The 21,124-nt window shown below is 34.2% G+C and overlaps 1 protein-coding gene across 1 annotated transcript in view; it reads left to right on the plus strand.

Moving 5' to 3' along the window:
* VRK2 (VRK serine/threonine kinase 2) overlaps positions 1 to 20,964 on the plus strand; it is a 131,319-nt gene extending 110,355 nt beyond the window's left edge. The window contains exon 13 of the mRNA XM_019630379.1: positions 20,295 to 20,964. Coding sequence (XP_019485924.1) covers positions 20,295 to 20,315 — 21 coding nt within the window. The 3' untranslated portion in view covers positions 20,316 to 20,964. The remainder of the gene's footprint in view (positions 1 to 20,294) is intronic.
* The last annotated feature ends 160 nt before the right edge of the window (positions 20,965 to 21,124 follow it).

Consider the following 21,124-nt stretch of genomic DNA (forward strand, 5'->3'; position numbering starts at 1 on the left):
AGATTTGCACAACTGATGGAAAATTGGGGGTTGGATGAGTGTTAAGTATGTAGAAAACTAAGAAAATGAAAAGGAAGACAACTGTTAACTCCAGGAATAAAAACCGGGGCGGCAAAGGAAAAATAATCATCATTACCTACATGGCACATCTCTGCAGAGTGTGTGTATACATAATGTAACACTGAATATTTATATCAACAAAATTATAACTACTGTTTGGGAAGAATAGGAAGACAGGAAATACGCATGTGTTTGGAGTGAGGGCAAACAGAGAAAGTGCTAAGTCCTCATTTATCTACCGCAGGAAGTGAACAGGTAATACCTAACACAACAAATGAAAGGTAGTGTTAATCAAAGAGTATGTGATAATGTAAATTATAACACCAAAAGGATCAGCTACCAATGAAATGGCTGACGCTGGGGAAGAAGAACAAGGTGGGAAGGAAGGTAGGAAATGCTGTTTTATCTAAAAACCAAACAAACAACAACAAAAAAGCCCTTGTAAAGCTAACTCTTTAAACTATGTTCATGTATAACTTCAATAAGTTAAAACTGTTATAGAAAATTAACAGCTTCCCCATACTCTGATGATAAACTAGAAAATGTACAAAAAAGATCATATTCACAATAGCAACAAAAACTTTAAATACTTAGGAATAAATTCAACAAAAATGTACAACATGTGGATTAAGAAACCACTGCTACCTAACTCAGGGACCTAAGTAAATGCAGAGATAACCAGTTCCTAAATAATAAACGTATTGGTTCTTAATTTGGTGAATAAATATAAACCCAACTGTAAATAAAAACTTAAATGAGTCTAAGGATTACCTGGCATACAAACTGCACAGCGCTGTTGTTTTAAAAAATGAAATATTGTGGGCCGGCCCAGTGGTGCATTGGTTAAGAGCTGGCTTGGGACGCCAGAGGGCCCCGGTTCGGATCCCACATATGAGGGCGAGTGACACTGCCCTCCGCAGCTAAGATGCTGAACAACAGCTCAACCTGGAGCTGGGCTGCCGTGAGTCACCAGCGATGGCGTAGGCTGCAGCCCCTGCTGCAGTGGCTTGCCATGGGCTACCGTGTGTAGCCAGCAGCCAGCGTGAGCGGCCAGCAGCCAGCGTGAGACACCAACAGCCGCTATGAGCGGCTGTCCAGAAGCCGGCGACTGATCTGCCTCGTCCGGGAAAAGCGCAATGATGGTGCCAACTTGGGCCAGTGAAACAACATCCTCCACAACTAGACTGAAGAACAAAAATGATAGCAACTTGTCTGTCCCCCTTCCCCCAATTCCCCAGCGCTATTCCCATCCCTCAATTCCCCAATAAAAAAAAAATCTTTAAAAAAAAAAGAAATATTGTGGTAAGTGATGAGCATAGTTTCAAAACACATTATTCAATGAGATCCCGATACTAAATGATAGCCTTAAAAGTGATTTTATATTTTCTTAACTTTGCTTCTCTCTCTCTCTGTGTCTCAGTAGAGTACTTAAAAAATAAATAAGTTATTGAAGAAGAAAAAAAGGCAATTAATACAGTATTGAGTCCAATAGGTCACACTGCTACTTTTCTACCATATCACATAATCTCAATAATGAATTAAATTTCTTTCTTGTGATCCCTTTGATGTCTTTTTAGCCATACCACTGTGCAAACAATAAGATTACCAAGAAGGCAAAAGCACATTTAATTAACCAATTGAGGAGCGAACAAAAATCCAGTACTGTGAGTTCTCCAGCCAAAACAGCAAAGGGAAGCATGGAAAGAAAGATACTCCAGTAGGTCAGAAAAGGAAGCTTCCACAGGATTCTTACCGTGGATATTGAGGGGTTTTTCCCCCAACATTCTGTTTGTTTTACACCAAATTTATTTTTCTTAACATCTCTGTGAAAAAGTTCATTATTTCGATGCACATATAAACTGAGGTAAACGGCAGTCACATGACATATTTGAAATTATACAATTAAGTCAATGGCTGAACTGTAAATAGAATCTAGGATACCCGACTGCTAGTCTGCGGCTCTAACTAATGGATCCTGCGCCCTGCTATGTAATAGGCCTGTTTCCTTTAATTACAAATTCTTCATTCACTATTAGATTACCAGTCAGAGGCTGTATCATTACTTTTGTTCTTCTTGCATTCATGGCTTTATTCCAGGAATATGAGATTTCATAATAAAAAATGTAAAGACCAGTGCTTATTGTAGCATACCAAATCTGAAAATTCCAACCACCCTGGCAAGGAGACGTCGTCAAGCCTTCACTTAATGGCACATTTATAGGTAGAACTGCAGTTTTAACATCCTATTCGGGTCGGTCAGTGATCTGGAGAAAATGAATTTTGTTTTCATAGAATCACTAATATCAGTGCACTTAAAGTCTTACGTCTATAGGGCCTTCTATGGTCCCATTCATTCAACAATATTCACATATATGATGTAGATGTAAAGGTCCAAACAGTAGCAGATTGTTAAAGATACGTTTCTGAGCATTTGTGATGTTAGGAAGTCGAGTACAATAAAAATCAGGACATGCCCTTACATTCTATACTAAAATCTATAAAAGGAAATTTACTGGGCAAATAAAGTCAATATCTGAAAAGAGGTGTACAGTCACTTGTCTTTGAGCAGCACTTTGTGTTTCCCTGGCACACATCACAGTGGCAGTGGCAGCAGCAGCCTTGCCCTTGGTGCTGATTTCTTACTACTCTGAAATGTCTCCTCTGAGCCAGAATACACTGGCTGTTGCTGATCATGCTGTGAGACACCTGCACTGGCTACTGGGCTTGTCATGACGCACAAAACCCTACCATCTTCAGCTTGACATTGTGCAAGTTATAATTATTCATCCAAATGAATATGTCAGAGCAGCAGCAGCAGACCTCTCATCAGAGCAAAAGAAAAATACATCAAAACATTATCAACCCAGCAGGAAGACAGGGACCATAAGGAAAATTACCCATTTTTAATATGGATGCCACAAAGCCATGTCTATTATTTTACAAAAAGAAAGGAAAATAAAGATCTTCCAAGTTTAAAGTCCAGAAACATTGAATCCAAAGGGGAAATGTACAAAAGCAGAGGATTTTTTTTTAAATCAATTAATTATCTGAAGCCTACTAACAGTCTCTTAAATATGTTTGCTATTAGCCTACAACGGTAGCATTATTTTGCTTAAGAACCACAACTGTTTAAAAATGGTTAAGAGAAAAAATAACTCCTACAAACAGAATTGTCTCCAACAAGTCAGTAAGATCAAAAACAGCAAAGAAGTCTGATATTGTTTCTTACTTTCAAAACTTAAACTAATATTGTCAACAGATGTCTAAAAGACTCACGAGTTCATAACCCTGGTAACAGCACCAAAATGCTAATGATGTACAGCTAGACTTATTTAAAAGAATAGGTAAATAATACATTTTGAAAATTTTCTAAAGTGTAATGGCATATGTATGTAAAAGAAATACTAATATCATCCCCAGGTCTCCACAAATGAAGACGACGCATCCAAATTTTATGAGCATATGTAAAATACGAAAGAGTAAATGCAGAGTCCTATCCCATACTTAACTAAATATGAAAAAGTATAACTTTTAGAACAAAAGGAAAATATGTTTTCAGAATAAGATACGAAATATTTTTTTCCATTCCAGACAAAAAAGCAGGAATCACAAGAAAGAGACTGATAAATGTGACCACACTGAAAGTTCAACTTCTGATTGACAAAACATATACAAAGTTAAAAGACATGCCACAGGGAAAAGATACTTACATCCCAAAGTAATCAACAAATAATTAGTATCCAAAATATGTAAAGAAAAAATTTAAATAGGCAAAGATTATAAACACAATAATAATGATTACCAATTCTGAATAAGAATTAAGGTCAGACCAACATTGGGAAGGCATTTGGGAAAGTAGGAATTACTATGCAATGCTGGGTAGAAGAAGTAAGGGCTTCCCTTTGGGAAGGCAACCGGCAATGTTGAGCAATCTCAAAGGGGTGCATTTCTAGCACTTTCACTTCTAGGCATAACCCACAGTAACAGTCTCACATGTGCACAAAAAAATATATAAGGGTGTTGACTACATCAAGAAGCTTAGTAAGAAATTGTGAACAACCTTATCAGTAGGGGAATAAATTACCTTTCAAGTTCATATAATGGAATGATATAAATCATTTAAAATAAATGTACTACACATGCATACATTGTTGGTAAATCTCACAATGTTGTATAAACAAGTCAGACTACAAATGTTATAGAATATGGAATAAACAAATGCAGCAAAACATATGCATAAATAGCATGCACATCAGTTTCAGGGAAGTGGTAAACTCAAGGTAGGACGAGAAGGAAAGAAAGAGGAAAAGCGAGAGGGAAAAGGGGGCTAAGTCTTAGCGGTACCAAGCACATTTTATTCCTAAGAGACAGAAATAGAGATGTATCTGAAGCAAATGTGACAAAACAGTAACATCTGTCAAATTTGAGTTGTGGATAAAAAGGTGTCCAAATTTTTATCTGTACTTTGCTAAGAGTTTTAGTATATTCTATAATTTAAAAAAAAATAATTTATGACATTCCAGTTACTACTAATTAATTCTACTTTCTTCGCGCTAGTACAAAATAGAAAACTTGTTATATGACCAATCAAATCTAAAACTTGAATTTGAATTAGTATTATAAATACTTATTCCATGTTTATATGTGTAAGGTACTTGAGCTAGTAAGCAGGGATACAAACTTTAAGAGGAATTGGCCTCAAAGATTTTCTACTCTAGCAGAGTCACAAACTAATTTTGCTAAGTGGCAAGAAAAAGGTAAGTGCATCTTCTGTGGAGATGCAAACTTACTCAGATTAAAGTCTGGGGGAAACATGTATGGTTATCTACATAAAATAAAACAAAACAAAAAACCTAAGAAACTCATCAAAAATGTATTCTTCAACCGTGCAGTTTGATAAATATTAAAGTATAACTTAGAGCATATCTGGAAAGAATAATACCATCTAGATGTAATGTTATCTCATGATCCTACATAAAACAAAGATAAAGCTTATACAGCCCAACAGACAATGTATATTGGAAAAAAAAAACAAGAAAGGTATACAATTTATATATAATTCCAATTCTCTTTTTTTAAAAAATCAACACAATATTTTATATATAATACACACACACACACACACACACACACACACACACACACACACACACTATGGTATAGCAGAATACCAAAAGTAAAGCACAGCATAGGCTTTTCTTCTCCTTTACTTTGCTGTGTTTTCTCAATTTCCATTGGAAAAAGGAAGACTTTTTTGTTTTTAAAGAAGAAAATAAGAAAAATAATTTTTGAATATATAGGTATGATTAAAATGACATTTGTACCTTCACAAGACTATTTAAATCCTGTTAGGCTTTTTTTTTTTTTGATAACTAACATCAAATACAAGACAATTACTTGATATTTAAAATGTAAGCATAAATTTTCAATTGAACCTATCAAAACTTCATAACAAAAATACAAGTAGCCTCTAATTAGAAAATACTTATAAACTGTCACTAGGAATTTTTTTCTCTCTGCGTAAGAATAGAAATGTTCTCTCCATTTGCTCTCAACTGGGATAATTTACTTCGTGAAAGAAGGACTATGCCCATCATAATTGGACTTGCGCTCAACCTAACCACCATTCTGCCAGATTTTTAGAAATCACACACATAATGTTGATGACTGTACTACTTATAATCCTATCACCTTACAACTATATAATGTTACAGTTTACAATACACTTTGAAATACATTATCTTGTTAGATGTTATCAATAGATTGAGAAATTCAATTGACAGGAGCACGAGAAAGAATCTCCTATATTCTTTATTCAAAGTACAATGTTTCTAAGCACATACAAAAAGAGAAAAGTCTAAGTTCAAGAATGAACAAAGGATAAACACTTTAGACCAATAAAAATGAGTTGAAATGGCAGAGTTTATATTTTCAGTCATTAACTTATGCTCTGAAAAAGATTCTGATGTTAGGTCATCAATGTTAAAAGTTTTAGCAATATGAAAAATTTCACCCAATTTTCCACTTACTGCTCACTGTTTTATAGAGTCCTTTACAATTTAAATTTAAAGGACTATTTCTGTCAATAAAGCTTCACATTTATCTAAAATAAAGCATAAAGATCTAAAAGCTGGATGGTGTGTTTATTGTGTGTGTGTGTGTGTGTGTGTGTTGTGTGTACAGAGAGAAAATGAACATTAACTACTAGGAAATATAAAAGAAGCACTCTAGAAGACCTGTTTATAAATATATGCTTAAAGAAAACTGAAAAAAAAATCCCTTTAAACCATAATGGCCACTTATGAATAAACAGAATATATGCTTTTTAGATACTTAAAATAAACTTTAGAATGTACCTTTGGTGTCCAGGAAATGGAAAATGAAACAGGAAAATCCACAAAACAATCTGGCGATTCTGCAGGGTACTATGAAAAAGCATAAAATTAGGTCATTTTTGCTTCTATGTGACAATCTAACATGCGGTATTTTAGAAAAACTGAATATATTAGGAAAAGTATTATAAATGCAAATTACATATAAATATTTTCATTCTGTTATTATACAGATGTTAAGAACTGATTAGCAGTCAAGTTATGCTCAAGAAGTACAAACTTTGGTGATTTGGGGGTAACAAAGCAATCAGTTTTGAGTAAATTCATTACTATAAAGTAAGTCAGTGTTGTTAGGTCAGCTGCTAATGTGATTTGAGGGGTAAGCCACACTGGATCTCAGCTTCTTTTGTTTGTTTCATTTTTTCTTTTTTTTGTTGTTGTTCTTTTGTTTTCTTTTTTGTTGGATATTAGTTTCTTTATCTTTAAAATGAGATCAAACTAGTTGATATTAGTTTCCTTTCAGTCTAAAATTTAATCTCAAAAAACTTCAGTTACTATTTAAAGAGGCAGTATCTGTTAAAAGAATCAAAAAATGCACAAAAATATAAACTATCGATTAAAAACAAAAAGCATTTTCCACAATTAAGCAATTACTATTAGCAAGAAGATAAATAAAAAGAAACAGTAAAATGCTATCTGGCTTATTAATGAAAAACACAAGTAATAGTTTTAAGTAAGAAAAACATTTTCATGGTTAATAAACAGAAAATTAATTCTTCAACAATTTTATACAAAAAGTGACAGTCATAAGGGCAAACCAGGCTTCTAAGTTAACATAGAGAAAACACCACTTTTCTTAAAATCAATTTTGTTATTAAAGGGTTGGACTACACGATTTCTCTAAAATCCAATTCCGGATTTTTCAAAGTCAGATGTAATTTAAAAATGCTCTTCTCTTTCCATTAAAAAGCGAAATTTACTAAGAGAAAATTATTTTTAGGTAAACTCCTTTCTCTCGTTGACAAAATGTTTAAACAAGTATTAGACTCATTTTTTTCACCTTATTTTTCACTACTTTGCTGAATAAGCAAAAGGGGACAAAAATGATCACTATAGTATTTAACAAACATCACGCTATTTGAAGTCAATGCTTTGAAAAGAATTAACGTTTAGTTATAAGGATCAGTTGGCTAAAAAGAAACTTAATGCACACTCTGACTAATGTTATCTGACTGTAGAACTGATAACGCAAAAGCAAACATATAGTAAACCATATAAAAATATAACAATGCTCTAAATTGAGAAAAAAAATAAAAAGGTCAGGCTGAAATTAAGGAGGGAACTGTATTTCACACAATTAAAATATCAGATGATGTATGTAACAGTGTAACTGCTGTCCTCACCGAAAAAACAATTTGTATGCCATTTTTACAAGCCAGGTTTTTATCTCCACGTAATTGCAGGCAGAGACCTTAGCTTTCTCTGGCTTTCAGCTCTGCTAACTAATTTGTGTGATCTTGTACAAGTCAGTAAATTTCTCTGGTGGTTTTATATGTAAAAATGATGAAATTCAACCAAAAGTGTTATAAAATCTCTTTTCCCTCTAAAATGTTAAGATTCTGTAAAACTAATAATGCACAGTTGAAACCTCTATGGGTCAAAAATTGAACACTTAGTTTAAGTTGAGCTACTGATACTTATCTCCTACTGATGCTGACAATGAGTAGTATCAACTCTCTAACTTAAATCGTCAATTTGAGTAGGAATATGAAATTAATGAAATGTTTACTATATTTAGAGTAGATAAACCAAGTAAAGTATCTATGACTTTGGAAGTCATTAAGTACATACAGCTCATTATGTTAAAAGAGAATATGAGCCCATATTTAAGTAGGACACAGTATAGTAAATGATATGTATGTATTGACATAGAAAGAGATCCACTAATAGTTGAACAAAAAAGCAAGTTATAATAAATATAATCCCACATATATAAATGTGGGATCATTTCTGAACTAAATATATCTTTCAAATATATTTTATGTGTAATTATGCAAACACAAATATAAATTAGATTGCTCTGTATGTAGGTGGCTTTACTGTGTATCTACGTTAAATGCATATATAGTATGTTTTAATTATATTCACAATTAAGACCAATTGTATTTATATAATAAACTCTACATAACTATTGTACATAGAACCTTGGAAGCACAAACTTATGTACTTATGGATGATTTAACAACAATTATGAAGTAGCATCCTAGATATTCATTTTCAGTCATCTGTACTGTAGTATTAACTACAACATAGATAACTAAATACGCTATTGTAAGATATCTACCAAAATTCAGTTTTTAGTAGTAAGTAGTAATAGGGATATATAAAACCAGCAGAGACTGTCAAAAGTTTTACTTTAGAGGTATAATTGACAACAAAAGCTCCACATAAAGGAATAGCAATTGAAAAATAAAGTATAGTAATTAATCATTTTTAATTAAAAGTTTTTTTAAATCTCGCATGAAGCAATTGAGTCAAATCAATAACTATAAAAAAAGACAATTATAAAATTATGAAAGTATATATTTTTGTTACATGCAATATATATAGACTTTATAGTATATTGTTCTAAGGAAAATTTTTAACCCAAACTGTTCTGTGATTGAACCATAACCCCCACCCCCCCAGTGACTACACACAAATTGCACATGACAAAAAGAGCCATCAGAGACAGAGTGCCCAGTCTCTGATTTACGCAGACATCTGTCATTTGTTCTTCTAGTAGTTCTGATCTTGGCTAAAACTGAGGAGGCGCTAGGCTGCTACTTTTTTCAAGAAGAGATAATTTTACCCCACAATTCAGGATCTATTGTAAGTATTGCATAAAAACAACAAGATTCAACTGTTTCCCTTACATATCTTTTTGATTTATATATTCATTTTTAATAGGGGGCATCTAGTCAAAATTGGTATTGTGTTCTTTATGGGTTTTTGCAGACAGTGAGGGAGAGTGGCAGAATTAGAAGTATGTATTCAAGAATAAAAATAACAGAACTAATGCATTTCTTTATCATACATTAAAAAAATCATAAAAAGGTATGTGTATTTATAAAAATAAGCTGGCTTTAAGGTTTTTTAAAAAAAAAGTCAGCCTGACCTTTAAAAATTTAGTTTGGATTAAGATTTTGCATTATGTATTCTTAACATAGTTTCAGCTATCACTATCACTATTGTTTTTTTTTAGCTGAGCAATCCTGCCATCTGTTGGCAGCTCAGCGGCAGCTCAGCTCGGGCCAGGAATCGAACTGGCGACCCTGTTGCTCAGAGCTTGCACTCTTGAGCTATCTTTTAACCAACTGAGCCACTCAGCCAGCCCCAGCTATCACTATTTTTAACTGACAATCCCAGGCCCAAATATTTCTAGAAAAGAAATCACCACATCTAAAAGACAACTTTGGTCTCTATGAAAACTGAATTAAATGGATAATTAAAGTCTGTACTAAATCATACAAACGTAAGATTCCTTCAGTTCCACTGTTTTGTTTTGTTTTTAACAGATTTTTTTCTTCCTAATTCCTTCCTAACGCAAATAAAGCTTTCTCTTCTCACTTGCCACAGCATCCATAATAATGCTTCATAGCTATGAATACTGCAAAAACTGACACTTAAAAACATTCTCCAGAGAACACTGAAAAGTGTCGCCTTATCTACCTTGTGAAGGTGTAAAAAAAAGCAAACAGGCTACAAGCTACATCTTCACTCTCAATACTGCCAATATCATTAACTGGAATTAATAATAAAATCTTGTAGGTACAGGTATAGGAAGTGTAGACACAAAGCATTATCTCTTTAAGTAGAAAAGCTTGCAAAAATTAGGCTATTAAAAAAAACAACAACCCAGAATCAACACAGATGTGTTTAAAATCTTTCATTTTGGTCTTCATAGCCACAAAGCAATGTTTATCAATATAGAAATTATAAACAAAAGGCTTTAAAGGAAATGACAGAACCCTTGCCAGTGGCAGTGTGTGACCTTTGAAAAGATAAAGGCAGTTTTCTCCCTGATCTTAAAAAAAAAGAAGTACACCTTTAAAAATTAAAAGGGGAAATGATTTTTTTCCCCTCATTTTAACAAAAAATATCCATGCAACGTCTTTTACAAATAAGATTTCTATCCTAATTTTTTAACACTTATCACATATGAGTCTTAAAATTATACCTAAACATTCTGTGGGTGAGGAAAAAAAAAAAGAGAATGAGTCATTTCTCAACTTGTCTGATAGAGGCACTGTAAGATACCAACTTTTCTGTGTCACCCAGTACAGCTTTATATATTAATTCTCTCTCATGGAAAGCTTAAATGCCAGACACATTTTTAAAAAGGACAAACACAATTGATCTTTTCATCACCACAATCTTCTGAAATAGAGTTGATTGATGACTCCTGGGAACAATAAAAAAAAAAGATGTCCTGGTTTTCTCAAATTCGAATGTTTCCCCAGTGATTACTACATAAATGATTAATCTGTTGAACTTGCTTATTCTACTTATTTCTCAAAATTCACAATCTAGAACTAAAAATTAAAGACAAAACAGGTATGTTTTGTGCCAATAAATTAGTGAGTAGTTATAGATCCCTCTTCTGTAAAGGGCTCTCTAAATAGAGCCATAACCTTTGCAAATTCTAGACTAACAGAAGTAAAAAATATTTTCACCAAAACAAACAATAAAAAGTGTGTGTGTGTGTGTGTGTGTGTTTGTCTGTGTCTGGGGGTGGGCTATGGGTCAGAAATAACTACAAAGGTAATTCATAATAAAAGTTGAAAACAAAACACCTTCAGTAGAACTTTACTTGGGATAGTGGGAACTTCCAACTCTTTTCTAGATATGATGTTACACAAAGAACATTTTGGTACTTAGAGGATGCCGAATCTTATTTGAAATATTTCTTTATTATGAAGTCTATATTTTTATCAAATTTGAACTAAAATAGTGACATTAAATTAGATCTAGGCTTTTGGCAACCTGGTGAATAAATTCTTTGAGGCTTTCCAAAGTAATTTTTTAAAAATATCATATATATGATGTATTATATATTACATATATATAGAGAGAAGCAACTAACAGTTCTTTACACTGAAAATATTCACAGAGGTCATTTCACAAAGTATTTCCAGGCCATAACAACAGTTTAACGAAGCACATACCTTCGTGCTCAACTTGAGAGTGATTAGATGCTCTCTACCAGAAGCATCTTCAGCTTTTAACTTGATGGTACTGAAGCTTGTGTCTGCATATACAAGTCTGGTGAGAAGAGAATAAAAAATGATCACACTGGGGAGGGCAGGACTGAGGAGAGGGGGGTGGTTGCAGGATGGTAGGATTCAAAATGAAAATATTTGCCATGTTCTTATGAATCCATTACAAAAATTAATCAGAGGGATTTCTGCATGCCAGCCCTTTATGCTGCTATAGATTTACTGCCGTTAATACACCAGCCTCGTGCTTAATGCAGTCATAGATCTCGGGATTATTTACAATGTGTGTCAAGGCGCATGCTGTGGTCAGTGAGCACTCTGTCTCGGTTTTCCATCACGGGAACCTTTGGCACACACAGCATGTTCCTGTCAGCCTCTACTTATGTACACATTAAACTTCCTGTCAAACTCCCTGATCCATTTCTGTAGTTTGATACAGTATAAGACTTTTATGCTTCCTCTATTTGCTTTTCTCTTCGATGAACTTTTCCTTTAGTTTCAATGTTACTGCACAAAAATGGCTGATATTAGTTGATATACTCAAATAGTTCCTCCAAGGAAAATGCTGTATAAGCACAGGTACAGCTGGGTCTCTAACAGTAAATTTTCTTCTTGTGCAATATATAGCTTCTGACACTTAACCTGCACATGTATTCAAGATGGCTAACATTTTAAACATATAGCACAAGCACAACTGTTTTGGCTTTAAGTTGCTCTAAATGCATGAATTTTCTACAATAGAAACCAATACCCTTTGAAATATATCATTCTGTAAAACTATAGTCCCTTGAGTAGCATAAGCTACTGCCAAAAATGTTCAAATTTAGTAGTTTATTTACTAGTGAACTGGGCATGTGGATATTTTTTGACATTTTTACAATACTATTCTCTTGTAAAGATAAAAAGTAGCCTATGAGTATTGTGCAACTTATCACCTAGCCTGATGGTAAGACGCATTAGAGTTCAGAGCTAACATTAGCCTCCTAATCTAGGAAACATTTTTTTACCATCACTATATGTGGTTTAGTCACTGGCCAGATATAATGGTAAAATGGGTCAATTTCAAGAAATGCTGGGCTATAAAGTTGTGAAATATTGTTTGTAATGAAAAATTGATCTAAAACTGAAGACGACACATATCTACAATAATAGACTAAAAGATAAAATAAAAAAATCATTATCAACATAAGAAAATTTTAGCATAAGCTATAAAAAGTCCAAGGTCTTAAAAAACAAATGAAAGTAAAATTATTCTAGAAAAAATTTTATTTACATAAAAATATGATTTTATATATTGGGTTGTCGGCAAAGTCATATTTTTTCTGTTTTTTGTTGCAAAAATGCATCATGATTTTTCCAAAAACCCAATATTTAATTAATCATTAATTTATTTAAGCTATATCTATAAATATCTCAAATCCCTCCCCCCAAAAAAAATTTAGAACATGAGACTTTATCACATGTTTTATCAATACCACTCTAAGGTTCAGATATATGGGCACCTGACTCCTTTACAACATCAACACTTCAGATTCAAGATGCTGAGATGAGCACATGCATTTATATCCCTACTCACTAAAATAAACCCACAATTACAAAAAGAAAAGAAATAACATCAACTAAAGAAATTTTCAACAAATTTCATAAAATGAAAAATGGTTACAAGAGTACTAGCTGATGAAAAACATTAGATAGGTGAGATAAGAGAGAAAGAAGGTTCCAGGAGAGACAGATAGCTGACCCCCCCCCCAAAAAAAAAAGTAATCTGTAGAACAGAGGGTATGAATTATATACAGGGAGAAATTAAGGAATTTTTTTTTTAAAGATTTTATTGGGGAGTTGGAAGAGGGTAACAACGCTGGGCAATCGGGGGAAGGGGGACAGACAAGTTGCTGTCATTTTGTTCTTCAGTCTAGTTGTGGAGGCATTACTTCACTCCTAGTTGGCACCATCATTGTGCTCTTCCCAGGCGAGGCAGATCAGTCGCCGGCTTCTGGACGGCCGCTCACTGCAGCTGCTGGCCGCTCACGCTGGCTGCTGGCTACATACAGTAGCCCATGGCAACCCACTGCCACAGGGGCTGCAGCCAACGGCTGGCAACTCAGCAGCCCAGCTCCAGGTTGAGCTCTTGTTCAGCATCTTAGCTGCAGAGGGCAGTGTCACTGGCCCTCATATGTGGGATCTGAACCGGGACCCTCTGGCGTCCCAAGCCAGTTCTTAACCAACGCGCCACTCGGCCAGCCCAGGAAACTTTTTTTTAAATACAGGAAACCAAAAGGGAAGAAGAAATTTTAAACTAAATTACAAACAATGAACCTATGTTAAAAATTGTAATTGCTCTACCATTAACTCTTCAGTGAAAAATATTTACGTAGTCATAAAAAAACCAAACTGCTTACTACTAATTAGAATTTTTAAAATCCAGCGATAAAACTAAAAGACTTAATTATAGTTACAGAAAATAATATAAATATAGTTGACCATTGCAATTTAAAAGGAAGCAATGATAAAAATTGAGAGGTAGAAAGGGGGAAGATTAGGAACACTAAAATTTGTAACTGCTAATTTGAGAGTAAGAGATATACATCTTTAATTGAAAGCCCATGAAAGAGCTTTAAAACATATTAATCCTAATAGAAAAATAAAAGAATAGTAAAGAAGGTAGAGACAGTAGCATAAGAGCTAAATCCTTTCTTAATATAGGAGTCAATCAGTATGTAATTCCTAAAATGATAAATCAAGCATTTTCAATATAGGCATACAATTTAGAAATATGAAAATTGTAAACATGAACATTTTGGAGGGTTTATCTCAAAGCGTAAGACTGGAAATGGTGTGGGAAAAGGCTGCTGCTTTGCCATTATAAGCCCCAAACAGTTATAACCATGAGAGAGCAAGGGGTGGGGAGAGAGAAGGAACAACTAAATTGTCCACTAGTACTTCTCATATTTCACATTGCTGCTCATCATCAAAATGATCCAAATCATTATTGAACATCTATAAAATAAGACAGAAATAAAGAAAAATTCTAGTCTTTTGTTTCCAACGACACGAACAAAAGATCATCTTTCCACAAAGTTTAAGACAGGGAGGTAATACATTCGAGAAAACATCATGCTCAAAATATGGCCTTGCAGTCAAAATGGTAAGATTAATTTTGTTAAACTTTAAGTAATTCAAATAAAATAGTAAAAAACATGTATAGTTTCAAGTTCATCTCAGTCTGGTCATTTACAATTAAACATTTCACCCGTGTGGATTTTTGTCTACTGTGCTTTGGGGATAGGGAGAAATCTTATTGTGATGAACACCTTGAGTATATGTGACCTAAAATAGATTGCCACATGTCCTCTAGTATTTCTCTCACCTTTTTCCTTTGGTAACAGAACCCCGCCCCCACAGCACCCTTCACTACACCCGGTTTTAGCAGGGTACACTCCATCCAGCTAGTAACCCTTCCTAGCTGCTCCTGGATAGCAGCATATCACGCAATTTTGGCCAATGGACTGCAAACAGAAGTGACAGGTACATCTTTTGGATCGTTTATAGCAAAACTGTGCCTTCCTCTCCCCACCACCCCTCTCACTCTCCCTGCCTTTAGGTTACATCTGAGACAGGCCAATCTAAGCCAGCAACGATCACACAAACAAGAACAACTCTCTTAGTGCAGCTCTGACCACTGCAACTTTCTGCTGTAATGGAGGTATTCTACATCGGCACTGTGCAAACAGTAACTGCTAGCCACATGTGGCGATGGGGGACTTAAAGTGCAGCTAGCGTAGACACTAGATTTTTAATTTAATTTAAATATAAATTTGGCAAGTAGCTACTTGACAATGCAGCCAAGGTAAATGGTGGAGAAACAAATAAAAGAAACATGGGTTCTTGGATGACCTTCTTAACAGAGCTACCAACTTACTCTTGACCATCTGCCTACCTCTGAACTCTTAACGACAGATGAATAAAATTCTATCTTGTTTGAAACATTGAGGATTTGGGGTTCTTTGTTAATAGCAGTTTAACCTGTACCCTAACTAATAGAACACATTTCTATCTATTTACAATAGGAAAGAATATCTTAGTGGTTTGGTCTATGGAATAAAAATTAAAGGAAAAAAAAACAATGATAAACTCTTACAAGTAATATAAGTTTTTCTTTTAAAAAAAGTCTATTTCAACTGTTCTACTTTATTGTTAAGTCGGGCACTTTGATTTAGACAATATGGAATAAATCATTTTTACTCATTTAAATAAGATAAATAATTCATTTAAACAATAAATTTAGAAAACTTCCATCACTGGAAAGCTCAAATTTTTTTAAAGCTGAAATCACATTTAAAATTTATATTTAGGAGGAGTTTGTTTGCCTGTTATTACTTAGCTAAAGTTGACTGAGAAAATATAAAAACACAAATATAAAATGTAGAATAAAATATACTTTTGGCACTTTGTATTTATCATTTGCTGCATTTCTTTATTAATCTGCTTGCAATAACTAAAAAGGCACTAAATTTGACAGCCAAGTTTTTAAAAACATTTAAAAAGGATATTAATTCTTAAGTTTCCGGGAGGTTTTTGTCGTTCTTGTTAATAACTAAATATTACCAGTACAGAGCAGCAGAAAGAATGTGCTTTATATCTCTTGAAATACTGAACCCATTTTGACAACAGCTTAAGTTATGTAGTTTTTTTCTTTAAATATCTAGATATATTTATGTAGTGATAACATCAAAAGGCGGACTGAAGACCTTCATGGTTTAATAAACCATCAAAGTTTCCATTTTTACCACCTCTCAAGTTTAAGCATCAATACTTCAAACCTAGATTTGAAAACCCCCTTAATTGGTGTCTTCACATCCTGTCTCTTCAGTACACCAGTCTATCCTGTCTTCCATGACTAGGTTAATCTCCTGAAGTATCTTTTTAATTATAGCAACTCCTTGCTCAAAAATACTCAATGAGTCCCAATCACCTGCATATGAAGCATCCTTAGTCTAGCAGACAAGACCCCTTATTCTGGCCCTGATACTAATCCTCTTACGTGAGCAACCCATCTTTCCAAAGACCAAAAATGAACTGCACATTTCCATCACTACAACCTTGCCTCCACCGATCCCTCCCTTTTAAGGCTGTCTACATCCCTTCCAAGCTTATCCCAATACCCACCTCCACTAAGAACTTCCCTAAATTATCTGTAGCACAAAATGACCTCACTTTCCTTGAAACTCTCACACTGTTCCATTTCATGTAAGTTTTTGCCATTTTATAAGGAATATACAAGCTTTATACTTCTATGTATGTGTGAATGCTCTACGCATTACTCATAAATGAGCAAGAAGCTATTGTCAGACTAGTTCATATTTATTGCTTCACATGTAAATTTTAAACAACTGAATGCAAATTCCGTTTAAATTAGACACTATCAAGACATTACCGATTTTAAAAAATGCAATTTTTTCACTATTTGATAATTTGCAGTTATTCAGTAATTTGGATATATATGTGAGAAAAAACACTATTTCTTAAGGTTATTTAGAATGAAAATCATACTTAATATATATGTTTTTTGCATTATATAACAAAAGTTATTACTGGTTATAATTAAATCATAACACTAAGTCTGTAAAACTCTTACGGTCTGACATATTTGTGTCAATTAGTGTCTCAACAACTGTATACCTACTTTACACAGGGAATTATTTGAGTCACATACCATACGTTTCTTTTCAATGATTAAGCATTAGTTTCATATGAAAAATGAAGAAAATGTGACTCATGGAGTTTACGTTACTTGCCCAAGGTCACACAGCAGAAAGCCAGAATTAAAACCCTTGTCTAGTTATTAGAATTAATTTGGGATAAACAAAAATCTCCATTTTACCAGTGTTATATAATTCTTTAAAATACATTGAGAATTCTAGAAAATATCACCATCAATGGATTAAGTCCATTACTAAAATAATGGGCTTAATCAAAAATCTATCTTATGTTGATATATGTTGACAATCCTTCAGCAGCACAACAAATTTAGTAAAACTCAGCTCTTTCCCAAAACAAATTTGAAAGGCCAAATAGCTGAATTCTTCTACTCATTTTAACTGATAAACAATAGGCTGTTGAAAAAGGACAAAACCATCATATCACTTACCCGTTAGAACTACTTAACCTCTTAATTATCTAGGGCCATGTGATTATTAAAATAAGATATCCTATAAATAAGGTGACTATGAATTTCTTCCACACTGGGACACAACTGAAACTAAAAGGGGTCAGGATAAAAGGCATAATTAGAACTATCCTCGGTAAAGTGGGATGTAGATCAGCCCACCTAATAAAGCAAAAGTATTTAGTGCTTTTAACTCCAGGGTATTCTTAATACCAAGCTGAAAATCCTGTTAAACCCCAAGGACTGTTTTTAATTCTAATTGTTTTAAATAAGTCATTCTATAGAACAACAAAACCAGAAGTTAACAGAAACCTATCAAGACATCTTTTTCATCACTCACCTTTGTAAGTCAGTGTAACACCCAAAATCGCCCACAACTGTCATACCATCTTCATCTTACCCTTTGGACAACTTGCTGTTTTTAGTGTGTTTTTAAAAAATGGAAACAAGTACAGAAATTACAACGGCAATCAAATTTAAGGTTGCTACTAATAATTCTCAGTGTCATTCCCATTTAAAAAAAAAGTATGTGAATAAAGGGAAAAAAAGGAAAGTGTTCAATTATATTTTAAGTATTTTTTCTAACTTCATGTTTTATAATGCCTGATCCTATAGAGTTGATTAGCAATGGCAAGTACATAATTTAAAAACACAGCAAGATCTTCACTACCTTAAAATAAGATTTTTTTCTTATTAGCAGATTTTACTACTACTCTAACAAATCTACAAGATTATTTTTTAGAGTGTAAGAAAAATATAGATATATAGATATGGTCTAGGCATCATTAAGATTCTTAAAATCCATTTAAATCAATTTGTCATGCAAATCATTATGTGTGTCATTTTAAAAGCTATTTTAAATTAAGCAGCTAGTCAGCGCTGAGACAGGGTCTCAAAAGGTAGCAATTCTCGTTTGGAGACAGTACAGTTCAGGTCTCAGTTTTAGCTCAGTGTCCTGAAACCCAATTAAATCACAAAATAAAACTGATGTGAGATTTTCTTACTCCACCAGACAGTGTTGGATAAATACTGACAAATTTTATTCTTTGGCTTCTCACAATCCATGCAGAAAACTTCTCTTCTGCTAACACCGTCTTTATTTTGTAAAGACTATGAAACAAATGATTAGATAACAGCAGCTATATTCTAATTCAATCATGCAAACTAGTCACTATAATTAAACTATCATTTTTTACAAATCTAAGCAACAGATTCCAAAACTATCTCTAAGGAAGGGTTAATTTTGCATACGTTCAATTTTATCCATGCTGAGATAGTCACACATTGAGGGGGAAACTAACAAAACCTATCTCCAAGTACTTGGGGATAAATAAATAAGGTTCCGTATCAGACCTTCCCCATAGCACAACTCCAGGGAGCATCATTCACAAAGCCTGAGCACTGGTATGCAGCCAGCCTTGGCTATATACACTCATTTTATATACAAAGTTGGGAATAAATATGTATCATCTTGAAACTTATTCTGAGAATTACATAGAATTATATAAAGAGGCTAGCACAGTCAGTGGCATACAGCAGAAACTTCATAAATGCAAGTTTTGTGTGTAATAATCCCAGTCAAGGAAGAGAAAAACATTTATATTGTGATGAAGGTGATGGCTGAGGCATTCATTTGGCTTTCACCAATTATCCAAGGTAGAGATCTGTTCTTTTTTCTGCAGCATCACAACAATGTGTATAATAGAAAGTAATGACTCTTGCTTTGCATTTATCTCTAAAACCAGTTATTCCATAAAATGTTTTATATACGTGCACTATTTGTCTTATAACTTTGTTGATACTGGCTCTCAAGAAATCCTACAGTTATGTTATATAGTACTTATCACAGTTAGAATTAAGTACTACTGTGATCATCTACTTAAATTCTGACTCTTCCACTAGAGAGAAGTTCCATGAGGAATCTTAAGTCTTGCCTATGTATCTTCACGGCCCTATATTATAAGCATTCAACAAATAACCGTTAGGTGGAAAAAAAATGAATGATTAAAAATCTCATGTTTGCATTCTCAATACTTCAACTAATTTTCATTACTGGAGCTCTTCCAAACATGTCACATCCACTTAGAAAACTGCCTCAAACTCACTACATCAACATAACAAACAAAACTAAAATATTTCCTCTTCCCTTCCCAAACCCTTCCAACACTAAGATCTTAACATTTAGACATATGAAAATAAGTTAAAATGATTTTTCTCCATTGTATCACCTTATATCCAAAGAATGACAGGGTCCAGGACACCAATGCCTCAAGACAAACCTCCGTAACTTCAGCCAAATTGCTACTAGTGCATGTCCTCTATGTCTCTTCCATCCATCGTTATGCTACACTTTATTTAAAAGGTTCCATCTATCTTCAATCTTATTCAGTAATGGCATCTTATCAAATAAAGCCTAATCTCATGGATAAACATTAACCAGCCCTTAATATCACAGTAATAGTACGTTTAAAATTATAGGTAACATCCATTTCTGGCTAAGATGGAGAAGCTTGCTACAGACCAACCCTTCTACTGGTAACATCAGGAATAACCTAATGAGACGGAAAAGGGGAAAAAAAGCTTGAATGAATCGAAAAACTGTTAAGGCAACCAGGACTTGAAGGACCAAGGTCCTGAAGAAGGGGCGACAGAGGAGGGGTAAGCCCACAATTTGCAGCCATTTTGCCCTTCGCTTATTTACCAATTCTGGGCACAGAGGAAGAGAAGGAGGACGTGGGCAAAAGGCCCAGACAATTCATTATCAAGTGGCAAACAGCATAAAAAACCCCAAAACCAAAAAACCACCTAGCAGCATTTCTGGCAATCTTTTAAGTATAGAAAAATAAAAGTAACAGACTTAAAGGGCCAGAATCTGGTGAAAGGCAGGGCCAGAGACTTTGGCCTAATATTTTGACAATTTTTCTTCCAAACCTTTGATAAATCCATAAACTGCAATGGATAAGAGGATAAAAAGCCAAGTAGAAAGCCAATGAAAAAAAGGGAGAATATTTAGAAATCTCATAATTAGAATTTAGAACCCACAGGTGGGAAATAGCCCCAGTGAAGATCCCCAAGCTCTCAGTGGGAACTGCTGAAGGGCTAACCCCAAAAAACAAAGCAAACAAGAGGTAAATGGAGGGCCGGCCAAGTGGTGCGATGGTTAAGAACTGGCTTGGGATGCCAGAGGGCCCCGGTTCGGATCCCACATATGAGGGCCAGTAACACTGCCCTCTACAGCTAAGATGCTGAACAACAGCTCAACCTGGAGCTGGGCTGCCATGAGTCGCCGGCGCCGGCGTAGGCTGCAG

This window comes from Hipposideros armiger, unplaced genomic scaffold, assembly GCF_001890085.2.
Source record: "Hipposideros armiger isolate ML-2016 unplaced genomic scaffold, ASM189008v1 scaffold_2, whole genome shotgun sequence".
NCBI lineage: Eukaryota > Metazoa > Chordata > Mammalia > Chiroptera > Hipposideridae > Hipposideros > Hipposideros armiger.